The sequence below is a fragment of the Salarias fasciatus genome, chromosome 1 (genome assembly GCF_902148845.1).
Source record: "Salarias fasciatus chromosome 1, fSalaFa1.1, whole genome shotgun sequence".
NCBI lineage: Eukaryota > Metazoa > Chordata > Actinopteri > Blenniiformes > Blenniidae > Salarias > Salarias fasciatus.
The window spans coordinates 33,005,646-33,023,566 of NC_043745.1; the positions used below are offsets into that span (position 1 = coordinate 33,005,646).

The window sequence follows — 17,921 nt, forward strand, 5'->3', positions numbered from 1 at the left end:
CCATCCCACCACTGCCACCATATGTGATGCGGATCCTTGTCTGTTGTTGAAATGATGGCACAGCCAAAGGTGATGATGATGTTGAGTTGATTTATTTCACCAAACGTAATCCCAAAGTGCAGAAAAAACAAGGAGCTCCAAAAACTATTTACAGAAAAGAATAGGAAGGAAAAAGAAAATTCTTACAATGTTCACTGGCTTTCTGTCACCTCCACTGTAACAACGCAAAACCAACACTGGCAGGCTCCCACTCTCTCTCAGTCAGAGGGAAGTCTGACTCTCACTCTCTTCACAGGTGGAGGTGGGCCTCCTTTTAACACCACAGGCCCCTCCCCTCAGGGAATTAACAAGGGAATCACAGTTTTCTTCCACAAAACATAATAAATCCCCATAATAAATTAATGGTAATTTGTTCAGAAATATACAGAAACAAACAGTCGAACCACTGCATTTCAAAATAGGTCCGAAACAAAAATAAATTATTTTCATGCCGAACTTTGCACCTTTCAGTGACGTCATCATGACGTCACTTCCGGGTTTCCCCATCTGACGGCTATAAACAGGAAGTGAACTCGGAGCTCGGTTTGGCTGTGGGAGGACGTGAATGGGACATGAATACTGGTGAAAAAGTTTGCAGGGTGATAGATTATGGCAGGAGGATGATTTGGCAGCGGTCGAGTGTGCACCCACGACTACTGCGGTGAATAACAATGTCCAACTATGCGGGGAACGGAGCAGACAAACGGAGAAAAGACACAGGTGAGTGTAATGTGTGTTTTAATGAGCTCCAGCGCTGCGCCGCGGCCACCGTCAGAGTGACTCCGTCACATCACTATTAAACAGATCCACTCAGTTAAAAGTCAAGAGTTTATGGAAAGAAAAAAAGGTAGATATAAAAGGACAATAAATTAAGAGGATTAAGAGTGAAAGAAAATATGAATGAAATGAAAAAAAAGCTTCATATGCACAGACCCCATATGGCTTTTTTTTTTTTTTTTTTTTTTTTAGATTTAAATGATTCGTGTTTATCTATTCTCCCAAATGATGGTGTGCTGGGCTCAGTCTTGACACTGAGCGTGGGACCCTGGTTCGAACCTGGGTGTAAATTCCAGCCAAGTGCAGCTTTCACCCCGTAAAGAGGAGCTGAAACACTTCTTATCATGTTGGTGGATTTGTGCTATCTAATTTCTTTAATCTCTTTGTTCTATCATATTAGCCTTTTTTTCAATCAAGCTCATGGCGTCTCACCATCCATTATTTATTCTTATACTTTTCTTTAAAAGAAAAAATGTGCATGTTTTCTCCAAAACTGCTTTTTCACTGGGTATTTTTCTGTTATTATTAGTAGAACGATCATTTTATAAAGGTCTAGGATGGGCAAATTACACAAGAGACTGTTACGCAGACAAAAAAAAAAAAAAAAAAAAACAGAAAAAAAACAAAGATCTTTCAGATATGCTGTATATATTTCAGGTTTATTAAGGGAACTTTAATTACAAAATACATTCTCTTTTATGAAAAATAGACATTTACTGGATGTTAACAAAATCACAATTTATCAATGAATCCACACTAGAAACAGTTATTTTAATCTCAAACACACTGGCTGCACTAATAGCATTCTTGTTCTTGGTCTATCATCTTCTGCTTATACAGAGTCAACATGAGGTATTTCAATCAAGAGACTTGGATCTTTAAATGCAGGAATGGGTTTCTGTGTTCAGATGCCTTGAAGTTGAATAAAAGTGCAGTCGGATGACAGCAAGGATCTACACCTAAACAATGCCGAACTGCGCCAGGTCGCTGAGCTCCATGTCTCCGAAGGCCTCCCAGGGACAGACCACGTTGGCATCTACAGGAGACGAGAGCGGCAGGTTAAATGATGTGGTAACAACATACACTCTGAGCCAAAACATCAAGAAAAAAAGAACATTGGAAGAGTTTAAAGCTTATATACCTCCAAGGCCATCCATACCGGGTACATCACTGCCGAAGCTGTAGTGAATACAGTCAATATCATGTTTTGTCCACATGTGAAAAACAGCATTATTTACAGGCTAGTTTGATTTAACAGTGTTTCCATAATTGAATGTGTCTCACCCCTTCTGTCCAGCTTTGGGAGCTTTGCTCTTGAACTGGCGGGTCTCCTTCTGTTTGAATTTGGGAGGAGCCGCCTTGGTGCCCTCTGCTGCTGCTGCTGCTGCGTTCATCTCTACAGAAAGAGAGGTGAGAAAGAGGAGGGCAGGTCTGAGTGATGAGATTAGATTACATCAGATTAGGCTGGATCAGGTACTGTCAAACAAATTACTTCCAACAGTCCCAGCAGCCCTTTTCATTTGTCTCTTCACAGTCTGTCAGTCACCCAACTGGGAACTTCCCACTTGGTAAGTTGAAACTTTCATAGACCTCAAAAAACTGAGGTGACATTCATCAATTTGCTGAAATCTGAAAAAAAAAAAAAAAAAAAAAAAAAAAAAAGGGTTTTCCTAATGAGGATCTCCTGATGTTACAGGTGCAGATTTAATAAAAAATTTCACTTGCATATGTTGACTGAAAGTGCAATTTAGATATATTTTATTGATCAGTTGAGGTTTCTTTCCCCAGTGAGGTGAAAAGAAGAAAGAAAGCTCAAATTACCAGTTAAGACTCCTGTTCTATTTATTTAATTTTAAATGCACTTTTTATAAAATTGTAATTGGTAAAAAGTCAAAGTACTTCTTACAATACACATTGTCACGTTTTTATCCATCAAACTGACTGTAGTTCGGATGTTTTTGCTGCTTACCCAAAGGTGAAGCCCACTGCACGTGTCTACCAGCCATTAACAGACTGCAAAGAGAACCGAATTGATAAGAATCAGACGTTTCCTTTTTGCAGATGACGTGAGTCTATTATCAAAAAAGAAGTCACCTGAAAATACTTGTCCCATTAATAAAAAGACACAGAATTTTAAGAAACTCTCATCTAACTTTGTAATTACGTGTATGAAATAAAGCAAAGCCTCCTACCGTATCCAGTGAGTGTGTCGACTCTTCCAGAGACGTTTGGAAGGTTCCCTGTCCTCACACCATCATTTATAAGCCACTAAGTCGTGCTTGTTTTCCCAGCCATTCAGCCGTGTATTTTGAGACAGACTAATGGATAAGCCCCCTCAGGTGAGCGCAGACGTGTCAGCTGCCACATTTTCAGCCATTGTATAATAATTTCGCATTATGCAACGTTGTTTACCATAAACGTAAAAGTACTTCTTCCTTCGTCTTGACTGACGCAAGTCGAGTGATTACGTTTCCGGTTGTCAGATGTTCTGACGACTGAAAAACTGACTTTATTGCTTCTGGCAATTAACAAGAACCACTGTGGAAGTGAAATTTGTCCTGACATCCTGAAATACACTACAGCTTGTTGGACTTTGCATTGATAATAAACATGCGGCTGATGGCATGAAGATTGTAGGTTGTTCAGGTTCATACAATTAGAAATAAAGAAATATGTTTTATTCAGGTCACCAGTCCATCAGAAGCACATGTACAGCCATTTAAGAGTAATCAATTCACCTAACAAGCATTATTTTGGATTGTAGGATAAAGCAGTGCATGCACAGGGAGAACATGGAAACTGGAAATGGGCTCATGTTCACCAATTCACCACTTTTATTTTATCAACATCCACATTTTTTGAAATAACATTTATTAAATATAATTTCAGTTACATCCTCAGCATGTGTCTCTGCTCTTTATTCACGTGTGTGTCGTCCCAGCGAAAGAGTTAGATATTGCATAATGAACACCGCCATCCCGCTCATAACACCCCTCCGTTTAGAGCATGTTCCTCATTGTACAAATCTCTCATGATCCCAATGGCTTCAGGGTCGGTTAAATGGGAGAGATTATTACCCATAATCCTCTTTTTTTTCTCCCTGTACTCTCCTCTGGTGACCCCTGAGCTGTTTGTTTTGGCAACTGGTCATCAGACGAGATATCTCCGATACAAACCGTGTGATGGAAGATACTGGGAAAGGAACTACTGCTTTGAAAAGTTGATGGAGTTACAAAAATAACAACGGACACGGGAAAATGATATCTGCTGCCTTTCCTGTCAGTTAGAACCACCTTAATAACTGACGCTGTGTGATTGTTGTGTTGCCGCTCATCATTTGTTGAAGTTGCATCAGTCGTATCAAGGAAAAATTACATTTATTTTAATCACAGCTGCTGTGATTAGAGATTAATATCTATTTTGTACAAAGTGACATGCTGGCTAAGTTAGTACAAGATTATACAGGTGTTCCTCCTCCAGCAAATAAGATTTTAATGAAATAGAAACTTCTAAAACAAAAGCTTCAACTCAAACTGGAGAGAGAGACAAAAAAAAAAAAAAAAAACCATTTCACGATCATTTTTGATATTGAGTCACTGGGAAAAGTACACAGACTTCCATCAGCTCACTGACTGATAATCTTTAATGAAGTGACAGCTTTCATCTATCACAGTATCTGTCATAATTATGTAAGACAGAGAGTGTGGCGCTTAGTGACCCTCAATAGTTTGGCCTATTAAAGACCTCCTGACTTATGAGGCTTACCTGTAAGCCCTCACCCAAAATACCTGGGCCTTTGTAGCACGTTGCCGGTGGGAGGACTTCAGGTGTATAAAAGCTGCATCAGCATCCAGCCACACAGAAAAGAGAGACTGCAAGAAGAAAGAAGATCCTGTCTTTGTCTTGCAGCTGCTTTTATTTGCTTCTTCTCTGCAAAGAGAAACTTCTCTGAAGTCCAAACTTCCAACCAAACAAGTGAGTGCATTTATATAAACTAATTTTGCAATAGCTAACACAAGCAAGAAAATGAGTGATGTGCTTTTTAAAAAGTTTATTCTATTCATCAGAGTTTAAAAAATGTTTGATATTTTCTGGAAAGACTCATGTTGTAAAAAATTAATATGAAATGCATTTCTCTGCACCTCAGATTTATCAAAAATGTTACAGTTTCATTTTGTTAATTTCCATGTAATAATATTCAACTTATCTCATTTCTAATGTAAGCTTTCTGTGACTGCTGCTACATATATTTATCAGTGTTCCACCTTTTGTAAATCAGATTGTTCATTTCTTTGAAAACTACAAATACAACACTCATCCCTGAATTTTGAAATTTCAGACACATAGAACTGTAGCGTTCTCTGTTCTTTTTCAAGACATTTTGTTTGACTGTTTGAAGTTTTAAGTAAAGAAAATCCCAACCATTATCTCGTATTTCCTTATAACACTCAGAATACAAATCTATAGATTGCTGGACCAAGTCTCTCCAGCGGTATATGATGTTATATATACTAAAATCGATCTTCTGATTATTAAGACATTCTCTTTGATTTGTTCAAACTCAGCTGTCAGTATTTCATCAGTTACCTAGAATGCAAATGATGTCTTTCATGTTATGAAGATTTAAATGTTTAACTTTGGCCGCATTCCTCACGTAAAGCACATTGTTTCAGTCATGGTATTGTAAAAGTGCTTTATAAATGAAAATGGTCAAATGCTGTGTGGTATTGTATGCAATGAAAATTAGGAAAATATAATCATTTTTAACATCTGATACAAAACTAAGAAAGCAAGTAGGGTCAGGCTGTCCTATAAAAACTTACATTTTCTATTATTGTATAGTGATAGCAATAACTGTGTTTTTTTCTTTTAATTATTCTACGTATTTGCGTTCTTGCCCACAATTTTTGAGATAGTAAAATGAATTTAAAAAAAAAACCCAAATCATTGAACATTTCCCCAGTCAACACTGCAGGTGCCTTGGTCAGCATGTTGAGGCACATCCAGGCATCTTAATGTGTTAAATATGCCCTTTGAGGATTAAATTATAATCTTAAAGGTAATCTGTGTCCCAGAACACTCCAGCCTCTGTTAGATCATCCTCAGGTCAGATTGTGATCCTCTGTTTTCACACACTGATCCCTCACCTTTAATAGCTGAGCTGTCGCTTTGAGTCAGGGGGCCGCTAAGAGGATTAAATCTTGAGAATATGAGGTGTATTTATGACACTTTAGCTGAAAAGACCAAGTTATTAATAGTGAGTTTTATAAACAGTGGGTTAAACTCTTAAGGAGATAAACTTTTTCCTTTGTTGTATTTCTAATAAAGTTCAAATAAACCCTGTTTTGTGATCCAGAGTTGTAAAGATGAATGCAGGAGTCACAGGAAGCGGAAAGGCCGCCCCTCCCAAGTTCAAGCAGAAGGAGACCAGGCAGTTCAAGAGCAAGGCTCCCAAAGCCGGACAGAAGGGGTGAGTCCACCCTCGTTTTTCTACATGCATCATTTTATTTGTCCCCACAGCAGAATATTTAATCTTTTTCCCTTTCTCTCTGAAAGCATGGGAAACGATGTCCCAGGGATGGAAGGCCTTGGAGGTGAGACAGAGTTCAGTTTTTCACTTTGAAATGAATACAATTAAAAAGTTCCTCCCTCATGAAAAGGCAATTATCTTCTATCAATAAAACCATAAATGCTAATATATGAAAAGAGAGAGAACAGTACAGCTGTAAAAATACACAAAAGGAGTAAAAGAAAATATATAACTATTACACACACACAAACACACACACACACACACACACACACACACACACACACATACACAACAAACACACACACACACTTTTTTCCATTTAGTTTAAATTACTCAATATGGCATTAAGTAAGTTACTCAAATATTTTTTCATAAATAGCAGTAATTCAGTTATCATTTAAAATTTGTTGACTAACTTTAGTCTAATTTGTTACTGGTGAGTAAGCATGAGTGTGAACACAATTCTGCAAAACTCCAATCTGGTATACTTTTAAATATGTAGTATAATGAAAAAATATATTCTAATTTTATAATTATACATCGGTTACTGGTCTGTTATTTACATGTATTAAAACAAACTATTCGTGTACATTTTGCTATTTGATCATTATAAAGTGAGAGCAGCTCACCCCATATTCATTTTCTCAAGCTGATTCCTCCTAAAGTCTCAATCTTAGAGACGTCAGAAAAACTTTACAGAGAAGAAATAAGAAGAAAAGCATGAAACAGACAGGATGGAGGAGTGTAAATGTTTACCCATGCTCCCTTTCTCCTTCCCGTCCCTGCAGATGCTAACGTGGTCTGCCCCTGGGAGGCGTTTGGCGACATGGAGCTGAGCGACCTGGCGCAGTTTGGCATCGTGTAGATTCCACCCTGGACCCAGAAAATGTGGTTTCATGTGTTTTTATTTTTTTGAGGTTGGGGTCATCAGGTGTGGGTTCAGAGGTCATGGTGGATCACATCTCTGTGATTTCAGGGTTTGTTTGTTTTTTTCTGGAGCCTGTTTCTGTAACCTGTCTTGCCATAATCAAACCCATTAGAAATAAATATATTCTCTTTTTAATTATTTTTGCTACACAAATAAGCTACCTTGTAATTAGCTTTACATTCTCCTTTAATTATGTAAATCTGCCATTTCCTGTTAGATTTGGTTCAGTCAATGTCGGTACACTTAAATAAAATAATTTTCCTCTGACCGTTTGTTGTCCCATGTTTTACTGAGTTGCAGAAACTTTTCTTCCATATTTTCTGTAAAATAAATATTAAAATGTTGATACAAATCAGTTTACTACTTATTTAATCTACAGCAAATTATCTGAAATCTCTTTTAAGAGTAACATTCAAACTTTCAGAACTATTCCTTTTCCTAAGTGGTGGAGCTGCTGTTATTACTCAAAAACCAGTGATTTGTTATTAATAAGTGAGTTGAATACTTAGTTGAATATTTTCTCCCAGAATATTGTTTTCTGGTGAAATTAAGATTCTACCGGACATGCTTAGTGTAGATCAGACTATTTTATGTTGTTTGGTTTGAGAAATTGAGCTGTAACAACTGACGCTAATCTTTATTTATTGAAAACTCAACTTAAAAAAGTAATAAAAGAAGTAACATGATATTCAGATGATGGTGAAAGACAATGATAGAAAAGTTCTGTGAACTAAAACATGCAAAAATTCTCATTTTCTTACTTTCTTACTCCACTTCAGTTGATTTCTGTTATATAAACTTACACTAACCCTTCAACAACTTCTCTGAGCAGCAAACAAAGTATAGTCAACTAATATTAGCTTTTATGCTCCCACATTTATGACCACATAACAGTATGTATACTAATGTGTTATTGACAAACAAAATGGGCACAACACTGTCTCACTGCCTCTTGTCTGTTTCAACATCACTGACATTTCACATGAAAAGTTTTAAAAAATGAAGTCTCCATGAAAGATTATGTTTGAAAAAGGATATACAGATATTCATTTGCATTGATGATGTTATAATCCAAATCTTAAGGTTTCTAAATCCAAACATACCTGAGGAAAGTTTGAAGTCTCCCATCTAAAGCCGTAGCCTCATCATGGAGTCAGTGAAGGATTACCTGAAGAGGCCAGATTTACTGTAACAGATTTAATCTAAGATCTCAGAGCCTCATGACCAGAGAGATCTCCTTTACTGCTGCTGCTGTTGTGAAAGAAAGAAGTCATCCCATTACCCTTTTGATTAAACTTCATTTTCACTTTAATTAAACATCCATTTTTTTTATTGGAATGTGAGATTTTGTTTAAACAGCAAGGATTATCTGAGGCCAAGAGTACGTGAGAATTCAGAAAAATTAAATATAAACTGAATGAATCCACATTTTGTATGTTGTTACTACATATTTGATGTAAGTGTACTTTTGAAAAAACAGGAGCAAACTCAAATTTATTTTTTCACAATAAATAGAAATTTAAAAACAGTATTCAAAATGCTTAATCAAAGTATCTTAAAATAAAAGGATATTTTGAAAATGAAAAAAAACAAGAATTTTAGAATACTTAGGCATTTTAAATAGCATTTATAATTGATAATAAACAATTATTCAACACCATATATATATAGTGCGATCTATTTCAGCATTAAAGGGGCTGTATCATGTTCTTTTAGCTAGTCCAAACCCTAGAAATGGCATTAACATGGTAATAGTTTATTTTTGGCGCTAAGGAAAAGTCATTTTGTGTGAAATAAAAGAATTTCTGGGGCTAATTCTGAAACCCGGAAGAGAAAAACGCTCTGTTTCACTGAAATTCCGCCTCTCCCCCTGTGGACTTTGACTGTCAGCGAACTTGAACCAATCAGCGCTTCTAAACAAATACGCTGGCTAGCGTTAGCTCTTTAGCTCTAGCTTCTCTACACACAAAGACACGCTAAAATGTCTTTTCCTGTTAGAAACTCACCAAGCGCAGACCCCTCAGACTCTTGCTCCTGCTTGATTGTTGCTTTCAGATGATGGTCAAAGTTTATCTCCGTAATCAGAGTTAGAAAAAAGCGGCAACGCTGATTGCCCAGGGCCTGCGGGAGGGGGGCTCAGGGGAGCCGTCTTCACAGTGTGACGTCAACGTGGGAAACAGACCGTTTTCACGGGTGCGGGAGGGGCTGCCTCTCTGAGCAGCAGAAACACGAGAAAAGCTCAAACACGCAGGCATGAAGGAAAAAAACGCTTTGGGGGTGTTTTTGGTGAGTACATAACTATATAACAAGGTTAAAACATACAAAAAGTGAATTTTGCATGATACAGCCCCTTCAAAGCTTCACTACGTGACATTTACATGGGATCTCTGTTGTTAAGGCGACTCTCTTTGGTTTAAATATTTCCCAGACTGTCTTGTTCTGCACACTGGCTGCTGTGGCCTTGTTTTTGTTCTGGCTGCTGATTGCTGATTTGTTTCACCTGTGGTGTGGAGGTGGCGTTCACTGCCCAGACTAGGAGCTGCTTTATTTAAGGGGACTGGAGACGTCACTTCCACGCCAGGCCATAACCGTGAGACCAGCATTTCGGCTCTCGGTGTTATGAACCGCTGTCTGACTCTGTGTCCCTCCGTCTTCAGTCTGTTGATCTTGACCTGTGCAGCCAGCAGAGTCTCCACTTGCTCTGCATCCCAGCCCCAGTCATCCACCTGCCGACACTCCAACCAAGACGTCTGCTCCGTATCTGTAACACTTTGTAAAGGATCTATGCAACTGTCTACACCTCAGATTAAGTTTGATTTTTCTAAGACTTTATTATTTTCATTAAAACCTTGAAACCTTATTTTGAACTTAGTCATTCTGCGATCTGTGTGCCTTCTGCAGCTGAGCCTGTGGGCACGTCATTGGAACATCACTCAACTTGGACAATGACTTTGGATGGATTTTCATTGAATCCCAGTGTAAACTGACCTCTCTCTGCACCCAGCTGAGTGACTAATAGTATAAGTCACCACAATCCCTCAGGTATTAAACTCTTTGGGTGTGTCCTCCATTGACCTCAGGTTTCTCTGTAGGTGGTTTCTATGTTAATGGCCAATAATGTGACTCCCGACACTGTTGTGTTCTTTAAAGTCCGAATTAAGCAAAATCAGCCATTTTCTTCTAAACACCTTAAATAAGTCATAAATGTATTTCTTTACAACACATAAAAGGCATTTCTCCATTTATGATTTAATTTTGGAGGTATGTTCCAATTCGGAGGGGTTTACTTTCGGCCCTACCCAAAACAATGTGCAGCACATTGTTTTGCATTTACCTGTATTTGTGTTATATATATACACATATATACATATATATGTGTGTGTGTGTGTGTGTGTGTGTGTGTGTGTGTGTGTGTGTGTGTATGTATGTATGTATGTATGGCCTCAAGATACTTTTACTGTATGTATGTATCGCTATATATATATATATAATGTTTTGCATGTAGTTATTGCAGTTGTCTTATTGCAAGTGAAGCTGATGTGTAGAGTTGTTTTTCTGTCGGCATATGTGAACAGCCACTATAGGGGGGCCTATGAACTCTCGGTAGTGCTGAACACACCTCTTATGAAAGCCAGAGGCTTTAATTGAGTTTACCTATCTTCCAATTAAGAAGACACCTCTGAAGATCACCACTTCTGGCACCTTAGAGGAGAAGTGCAGCCAAACACGGTTAAGATTGGCCTGAACTTTGCCTGGATGAGTAAAAATCACATGAGGAAAGAGGATTATCCTATTTGCAGCTTAACTCGCCCTTGGACGCTCACTGAGAGGCAGTTGTGTAAAGTTCTCTGGACTGAGAGGACCGTGCGAGCACCGAGGACCAAACAGACGTCCTTTCATCCAGGCAGACACATTTACTTCATCCAGGCGATCATGGGGCAAGAGGGAAGCCGCAGCGAGGAGATGGACCTGGCTCAGATTCAGGAGCTGTGCATCCTGTTCATGAAGGAGTGTCCCAGCGGGGCGCTTCACCTGCACGAGTTCAAGAGGATCTTCGGCGTCCCGAGCAACTCCTCGGAGGAGTGCCTCTACATCGAGACCATCTTCAGCTCCTTCGACACCAACAGGGTAGAGATCCACAGATCACAGCCACACCAGATCAACCGCTTTCTCTTTTTCTGATAAACTGTGCTCCTCTTGCAATGTTGTTCAGAGTAGAGTGTGAATCTCTGTCATGTAACTGAAAATTAGAGGGGAGAAAACATCCATTTTTACCAAAAACTATCTTTGCTGGTTGATGCTGAATTGGCCCACATATGAAACTGGACTTTACTGTTTTGTTCTTTTGAGATTAAAAATTTCCCTGAACAAAGTCGCTTTGCAACAAAATAATAATTTTATTCCGAGTACCTAAAAACAGCAGAACCGAACTAAAGTAAGACTGTGTGGCTCTACAGTGGATTTATTTTTCTGAATTTGGTCCACATTGGAAAAACTTTATCCAGTCCTGGAGTCCTATATATGCTGTGTTGTAAGTGCAGTATGGTTTAGATATAGTACCAAATGAAAGTAAAGAAACTTACAGCCTAAGACAATTGACTTAAACCACTTTTTTAGATTTATGAAGCACTTTATAATTTTAATTTATGCAAGTCAGGAAAAGTATTTAGTACAGCTGCATCTCTTATCTCTGATCATTAACGTAGATAAGTTCGACTTGCCTCAATAATAAAATTAGCATTTTTTTAAATTCATATTATTACCATTACCATTTGCCACTGAGTTATTTTTCAATGTGCCCACAGGACAACACACTGGACTTTCTGGAGTATGTGGCAGCACTTCATTTGATCTTACGTGGAAACCTTGAAGATCGACTGAAATGGTCTTTCAAGATGTACGACAAAGATGGAAATGGAAAACTGGACAGAGGCGAGGTGAAAAGGCTCATCAGGGTGAGAAGAGTCGACATTTCTGCTGAATTATGATATGTATCAACTTTCTTTAGCAGTCGTCCTTGAAAAGTGTCAATAATACAACCCTGACACACTTTATGACTTTTCTGCAAGAAATAGAATAGAGAGTTATGTAAAGCTCTCAGAAGTTACCTGATTTCATAACCTTATATCCTGAAGGATTATAGTGCTGTCCCAGTGATGGCTGGATTAGAGTCAGGGGTCATGTTGTTTAGCTTCCCAGGGTCTAAAATAAGGTCAGTGTGGGGTCTGCTGAGGCTATTTTCAAAGTGAACATCCCTGCAGTGCTTTACAGTAAGCCTGTAAATTCACAAAGTAAAAGTATCTTGAGGCCTGATTGGCGGGCAGAAATTAGATAACATACTTTTACAGTTATCCTGTGGAACTTAAGGTAACTGTGTTACTATATTGGTATTGTTCAGCTTTTTGACCTGTTTAAAATCTTTTAGAGAAAATAGGACATCTGAGAAATGGAATTTGTGTCAGATTGTATGAAACTTTGATTATCAATATAGTCAACAGAGTTTTTTTCTCAGCCCACTGCAAAAAGTGGTATATTTTTATGAAATGTATGACGTATGCCATAAAAAAACACACTTGCATGGACAACTCTACCTGAAATAAATGGAAATTTAGAAGCCTATTTAGATCTTCCTGACAGAGGAAGAAAACCAACTCAGTTTAGTTTGATCAGTAGAAGAGCTGCAGTGCTGCTGTCTCTCTCTTTATCCTGATTCCCAATCTCACTGTTACTTTCAGCATGAGTGTTGATGTCTTGAGAGAAAAAAAAACTCTGTTGCCCCAGAGGTTTCAGATCCCTGATCTAGTCTATGAGCAACAGTAAAATATGCTGCACATTCAGACCCAGACTTCCTTACAACATCGGCGTCTCGTTACAGATCATCCATAAAATCAAGCTCCAGACGGCGGACCTCAACATGACTCCCACAGAGATCTGCGATCGGATCTTTGAGCTGGTCGACCAAAACAACGATGGTGAGTCGGTGCAGAGAGCAACAAGAGCTTAACTCATGAAGATCTTGAGCAGCATGTTTGTGTCATTTAGAGCAAGCCACCATGTGAGTGTGTTTAGATCCCCCATCAGTGACCTAAATAAAGACAGAAACAGTTGAAGGAAACTGAGGTCATATCACTGTTAAAGGAAAGGCAGACAAGCAGATGGAATTTTATAAAGGCTTCCGAAAAAAAAAGACATGATATTAAATATTAATTTAACTAGGGTTAGGGTTAGGATTAGGGTTAGAGGTATATTTTTGAAATGGGAAACAAGCCAGTTTGGAGAACCAAAAATCTTACTGATATTTGTATGTGAGAAAAAGTAAAGTAAGACATCTTTTAATTTTATATTCAGGTAAAGTACAGATAACTGATTAAATTAGGTTTCGGTTAAATTAATTTAAAAAACAAGAAGGGAAAAATTAGCCAAGATCTATCCCTCGGTAAAAGACGAGTGCAGCCGTTGCCACCTTTCTCCTGCCGATCATTCGCACATGTTCTGGGCATGTCCAAACTTGCAACAGTATTGGGCAGAAATATTTAATACACTGAGTGAGGCATATGGGTTTTATGTTACGCCCAACCCTATCTCTGCGATTTTTGGTGTCTCCCCTTCCTCAGATCTGCCAAAAGCTTTAAAGCGGGCTATATCATTTACCACACTCTTGGCTCGAAGATTAATTTTACTCAATTGGAAGGTTTCCCATTCCCCTTCACATGTCCGATGGATCCGTGAGGTGCTTTATAATCTTAAAATTGAAAAGCTGAGGTTCTCTATCAGAGGCTCAATCAAGGCATTTCATGCCACTTGGGGCCCTTTTCTGCGGTACTTTGATTCTCTAAATTTTCCTCAGAATATCGATTAAACAACATGAGAGGATGGGGGAGGGACTGTGGTATTAGGCTAAGCTGAAATTGAACTCTTAAGGTTTCTCTCTTATCTATGTACTATATTGGTATGTTTATTTATATATTTTTTTTTTTATTTTATTCTTATTTATTTATTTATTTATTTATTTAATTTTATTTATTTATTTTTGGCCTGTGGGTTGGGTGGGTGGATGGGGATGGGTGTTGACAGACATCATTTTTTATTTTATCCTGCCTTTCATGAACCGATATGCTGTCTGTTTTGTTCATTGAAAATGTTCCATAAATAAAATTGAAAAAAAAAAAAAAAAAAAACAAGAAGGGAAGGAGAATACCATAGTTGAGATTTTGCTTAGTTTACTTTGACAGAGCAGTTTATTTTTGGCAAGATCTAAGTAAGTTTTGTGCTTTTGGTGAGTTACCATAATATACAATCTGTCTATAGTTTGATTGACAGGATTTATTAAGTTAGTTGAGAGGTCTGAAGTGCCACAGTTGTTTCCTTCTCCAAGGGCTACTAATCCTACTGTCTCTCCTGACTCACTACACCCTCCTGTGGTTGAAAGTGGTATTGCAGCACATGGGTTGATGATTAGGCTCAGATTTAAATTAAATCCAGTGATCATGTTTATCAGATTTCATCATGAATGCTGTTTAAATAACATAAAAAAAAACTATCGTTTGAAAAATGTAGGTTTTATTATGACGTCACCAAGACAGTCTCAGCCTTGACATTTTTTTTAGTTTCCCTCCCTATATTAGTCAAATTAAAAGGTTTTTTTTTTTTTTTTTTTTTTTTTTGGGGGGGGGAACGGTGACATTTTTCTGTATGTGAATATATTGTTTTATGGTTGCACATCTCCCCCTCAATAAAATCCAAAGTCATCAGCATAGATGTTTGTTTTTTTCTGCCCTGCAGGTCAGATCACGCTGTCGGAGTTCATGGAAGGTGCTCAAAAGGACGAATGGGTCATGAACATGCTGAAGCTTGATGTCAACGCTTCCGGCTGGGTCGTCGAGAACTGCGGGAGGTTCCCGTGACCCCCTGATTGTTAGGGGGTTTGTTTGTTTTCATTTTAAGGCTGATGAAGAAGTGAAGAGTCTTCATATTTTTGGCTTTAAAGAGGTTTGCCTGCCTCTCTTGATGCGGATCCTCCTGTGACTTGGAGCCGGAGTGCAGTGCATCTCGTTCATGGCTGCCCTGATTTTGACAGCAGGCCCAGAGGTTGGGGTGTCTGTGGTCTGAGTTCAGCAGCTTGTACAGTTAGTCACTACATATTCAGCACGTCATTTTTGTAAATTTTGTAAACACTAAAATATTCCTGTGGCAAATAGTTATTCTATTCAGTCATCAAATATATATACTCTGTCAATAAAATACAATCAAGTATGAATTTATATCATCAGTTCAGTCTTTAAGTGTATATCCTTTTGAAGGGTCAAAGACTACTGTTTGGTAAGATGTTGAGTTTATATAAAGAAAAAAACTTGTCAAAACTATTAACTCGTTAAATTATTTGTGGTTTTGAATTAAAAATCAGACTTTACTATTGCTGCGGTTAATAGCGTTTTGACCACAGATAAAGTGTTTCATGTATTTACTCACAAAATTTTTGATTGAATATTTATGGTGGACTAGAATTTACCCAATTTTATTTACATTACTCATATCCACAGAATGACATATTTTCTCTATTTTTGCAATTTAAGTCATGATTATTCATTTATCATTTAACTAAAATGACCTGCTTTACTGTTTTATCAACTTAATATCAAATTTAAAAAAAATACTTTATTTGTGCAAATTTAAGCAGTTTGTATAAATCTGTCAAATAATAAAAATGTAAGAAATATACAGTGGTAATTTCATAATGAAATATTTAATCCATTGTTTCTGCAGTAATAAAACATATTTTGCGTTTTTGTTTTTCTCATTTGTACATTTTTTTTGTATGATGGATTTAAGGTGAAAACAGAATGTTGTGAAGATTGTGCTTTTATTCTGTAAATAAAAGATTTTTACAAAAAAAAACAAAAAAAAAAACAATTTATCCTTTCTTTCCATCTGTGTCCCACAAATTAGATGTGCTGCATTTCGGTTTTCATTTAAGCTCAAATTATTGGACACCGAGGTCACATCCATCCGTCAACAAAGATTTACTGAGTGGGGAGAAAAAAATCAGTTGATGAGTGGATCAAGCATATGGACAGAGAACAATTTGGTACACCCCCACTGACATGTGGCTGTAGGGGGATTAAAATCTTGTATCTACTGGACATCCTCTAATTTGAACACTCCAGTGGTGAAATCATTGCTCCAACTGCTTCTCTCACAAATAGCACCATGCATAGAGAAACAATCTGATGTCCTCAGACTGGTCGGACTGTGCAAACCAGGAGTCTGCAACCTTTATGGACAAAAGAGCCTCTTCTGCTTTTTTCCATGAAAAAACAAAAAATAAAAAATAAAAAAATAAAAATAATAATAATAATAATTATAATAATAATAATAATAATAATAATAATAATAATTTATTCAATTTAAAAGCAGCTTTAACAACATAAACAAAAGGCAACAACATTGAATGGTGAGTGCAACTATGAGCCATTGTTGAAGTAGGACTGTCTGAAGAGGTGAGTTTTGAGTCTGGCTTTAAACAGTGGCAGGAAGTCAATGGTGCAGAGGTCGGGAGGGAGAGCGTTCCAGAGCTGGGGAGCAGAGCGACTGAATACTCTGTGCCCCATGGAGACGAGGCGAGCAGGGGGAACATAAAGCTGGAGGCTGGAGGAAGAGGGGAGTGAACGGACAGGAGTGGCGATGTGGAGGAGGTCAGATATGTAAGGTGGGGCCAGGTTATGGAGTGCTTTGAATGTAATGAGAAGTGTCTTATAGTTAATTCTCTGTTTTATTGGAAGCCAGTGGAGTTGCTGTAAGATGGGGGTGATGTGGTGAATGGCGGGAGTCCGGGTAATGAGGCGAGCTGCAGAGTTTTGGAGGAGCTGCAGTTTCTGGAGGGATTTGTTGGGGAGACCAAGGAGAAGTGCGTTGCAGTAATCAATCCGAGAGGTGGCAAGACTGTGGACGAGGATGGCAGTGGTTTCAGAAGTGAGGAAGGGTCGGAGATGAGAGATGTTGCGCAGGTGAAAGTATGCAGACCGAGTAATGTTATTGATGTGGGAGTGGTAAGAGAGTGTACTATCAAGGATGACACCCAGGCTCTTGACCTGAGGGGAGGGAGGGACAGTCGAGTTGTGGATGGAAATGGAAAAACTGTTGGATTTGGAGAGAGTGGAGGAGGTGCCTACAAGGAGGACTTCGGTTTTAGAACTATTTAGTTTCAGGAAATTGAGAGTGAACCAGGAGTGAATTTCTTGTGGCCAGAGGGAAAGGGAGGCTGGAGGAAGTGATGAAGATGGCTTGGTAGAGAGGTAGAGCTGGGTGTCATCCGCATAGCAGTGGAAATTTATATTGTGTCTACGGAAGATGTGACCAAGCGGGAGAATGTAAACGATGAAGAGAAGGGGACCCAGGACAGAACCCTGGGGCACGCCGGCAGAGACAGAGAAGGTGTTGGACTTATGAGATTTGAGCTGAATGAATTGTGTGCAGTCAGAAAGATAGGAGGTGAACCAAGCGAGGGGTATTTGGGAGATGCCAATGGATGAAAGTCTGAGAAGCAGAGTGCTACGAGAAATGGTGTCGAATGCTGCTGAGAGATCAAGAAGGATGAGAATTGAAAGTAAACCAGAGTCTGAGGTTAAAAGGAGGTCGTTGGTGATT

General features: G+C 38.3%; 2 protein-coding genes and 1 long non-coding RNA gene across 4 annotated transcripts; all 3 read left to right on the plus strand.

Moving 5' to 3' along the window:
- Positions 1 to 577: 577 nt before the first annotated feature.
- LOC115385851 (uncharacterized) lies at positions 578 to 2,467 on the plus strand. Its single transcript, XR_003931186.1, has 3 exons — positions 578 to 759; positions 1,725 to 2,226; positions 2,351 to 2,467. It is a non-coding gene; the product is annotated as an uncharacterized LOC115385851 (long non-coding RNA).
- Positions 2,468 to 4,322: 1,855 nt separating this feature from the next.
- Positions 4,323 to 8,774, plus strand: LOC115385824 (retinal cone rhodopsin-sensitive cGMP 3',5'-cyclic phosphodiesterase subunit gamma-like). 2 transcript variants are annotated; one of them, XM_030087904.1, is made up of 4 exons: positions 4,323 to 4,791; positions 6,173 to 6,286; positions 6,373 to 6,410; positions 7,138 to 8,774. In XM_030087904.1, exons 2-4 carry the CDS (start codon positions 6,183 to 6,185, stop codon positions 7,212 to 7,214), a joined length of 219 nt encoding a protein of 72 aa, XP_029943764.1. In that variant the 5' UTR covers positions 4,323 to 4,791; positions 6,173 to 6,182; the 3' UTR covers positions 7,215 to 8,774. The 2 variants fall into 2 exon arrangements, with proteins under 2 accessions (XP_029943764.1, XP_029943756.1); XM_030087896.1 differs by having other exon boundaries at positions 4,323 to 6,286.
- Positions 8,775 to 9,542: 768 nt separating this feature from the next.
- On the plus strand, positions 9,543 to 15,896 carry LOC115385394 (guanylyl cyclase-activating protein 2-like). Its single transcript, XM_030087414.1, has 4 exons — positions 9,543 to 11,405; positions 12,083 to 12,232; positions 13,153 to 13,249; positions 15,060 to 15,896. The coding sequence occupies exons 1-4, from the start codon at positions 11,034 to 11,036 to the stop codon at positions 15,179 to 15,181; spliced, it is 741 nt and encodes a 246-aa protein (XP_029943274.1). The 5' UTR covers positions 9,543 to 11,033; the 3' UTR covers positions 15,182 to 15,896.
- Positions 15,897 to 17,921: the final 2,025 nt, after the last annotated feature.

Bases quoted from the DNA above. Each gene is read 5' to 3' on its own strand.
- LOC115385824 (XM_030087896.1), top strand. From the start codon at position 6,183: ATGAATGCAGGAGTCACAGGAAGCGGAAAGGCCGCCCCTCCCAAGTTC. The intron at 6,287-6,372 runs GTGAGTCCACCC...TCTCTCTGAAAG, and splicing joins CCCAAAGCCGGACAGAAGGG to CATGGGAAACGATGTCCCAG. The intron at 6,411-7,137 runs GTGAGACAGAGT...CCGTCCCTGCAG, and splicing joins AGGGATGGAAGGCCTTGGAG to ATGCTAACGTGGTCTGCCCC.
- LOC115385394 (XM_030087414.1), top strand. From the start codon at position 11,034: ATGAGTAAAAATCACATGAGGAAAGAGGATTATCCTATTTGCAGCTTA. The intron at 11,406-12,082 runs GTAGAGATCCAC...ATGTGCCCACAG, and splicing joins GCTCCTTCGACACCAACAGG to GACAACACACTGGACTTTCT. The intron at 13,250-15,059 runs GTGAGTCGGTGC...TCTGCCCTGCAG, and splicing joins GGTCGACCAAAACAACGATG to GTCAGATCACGCTGTCGGAG.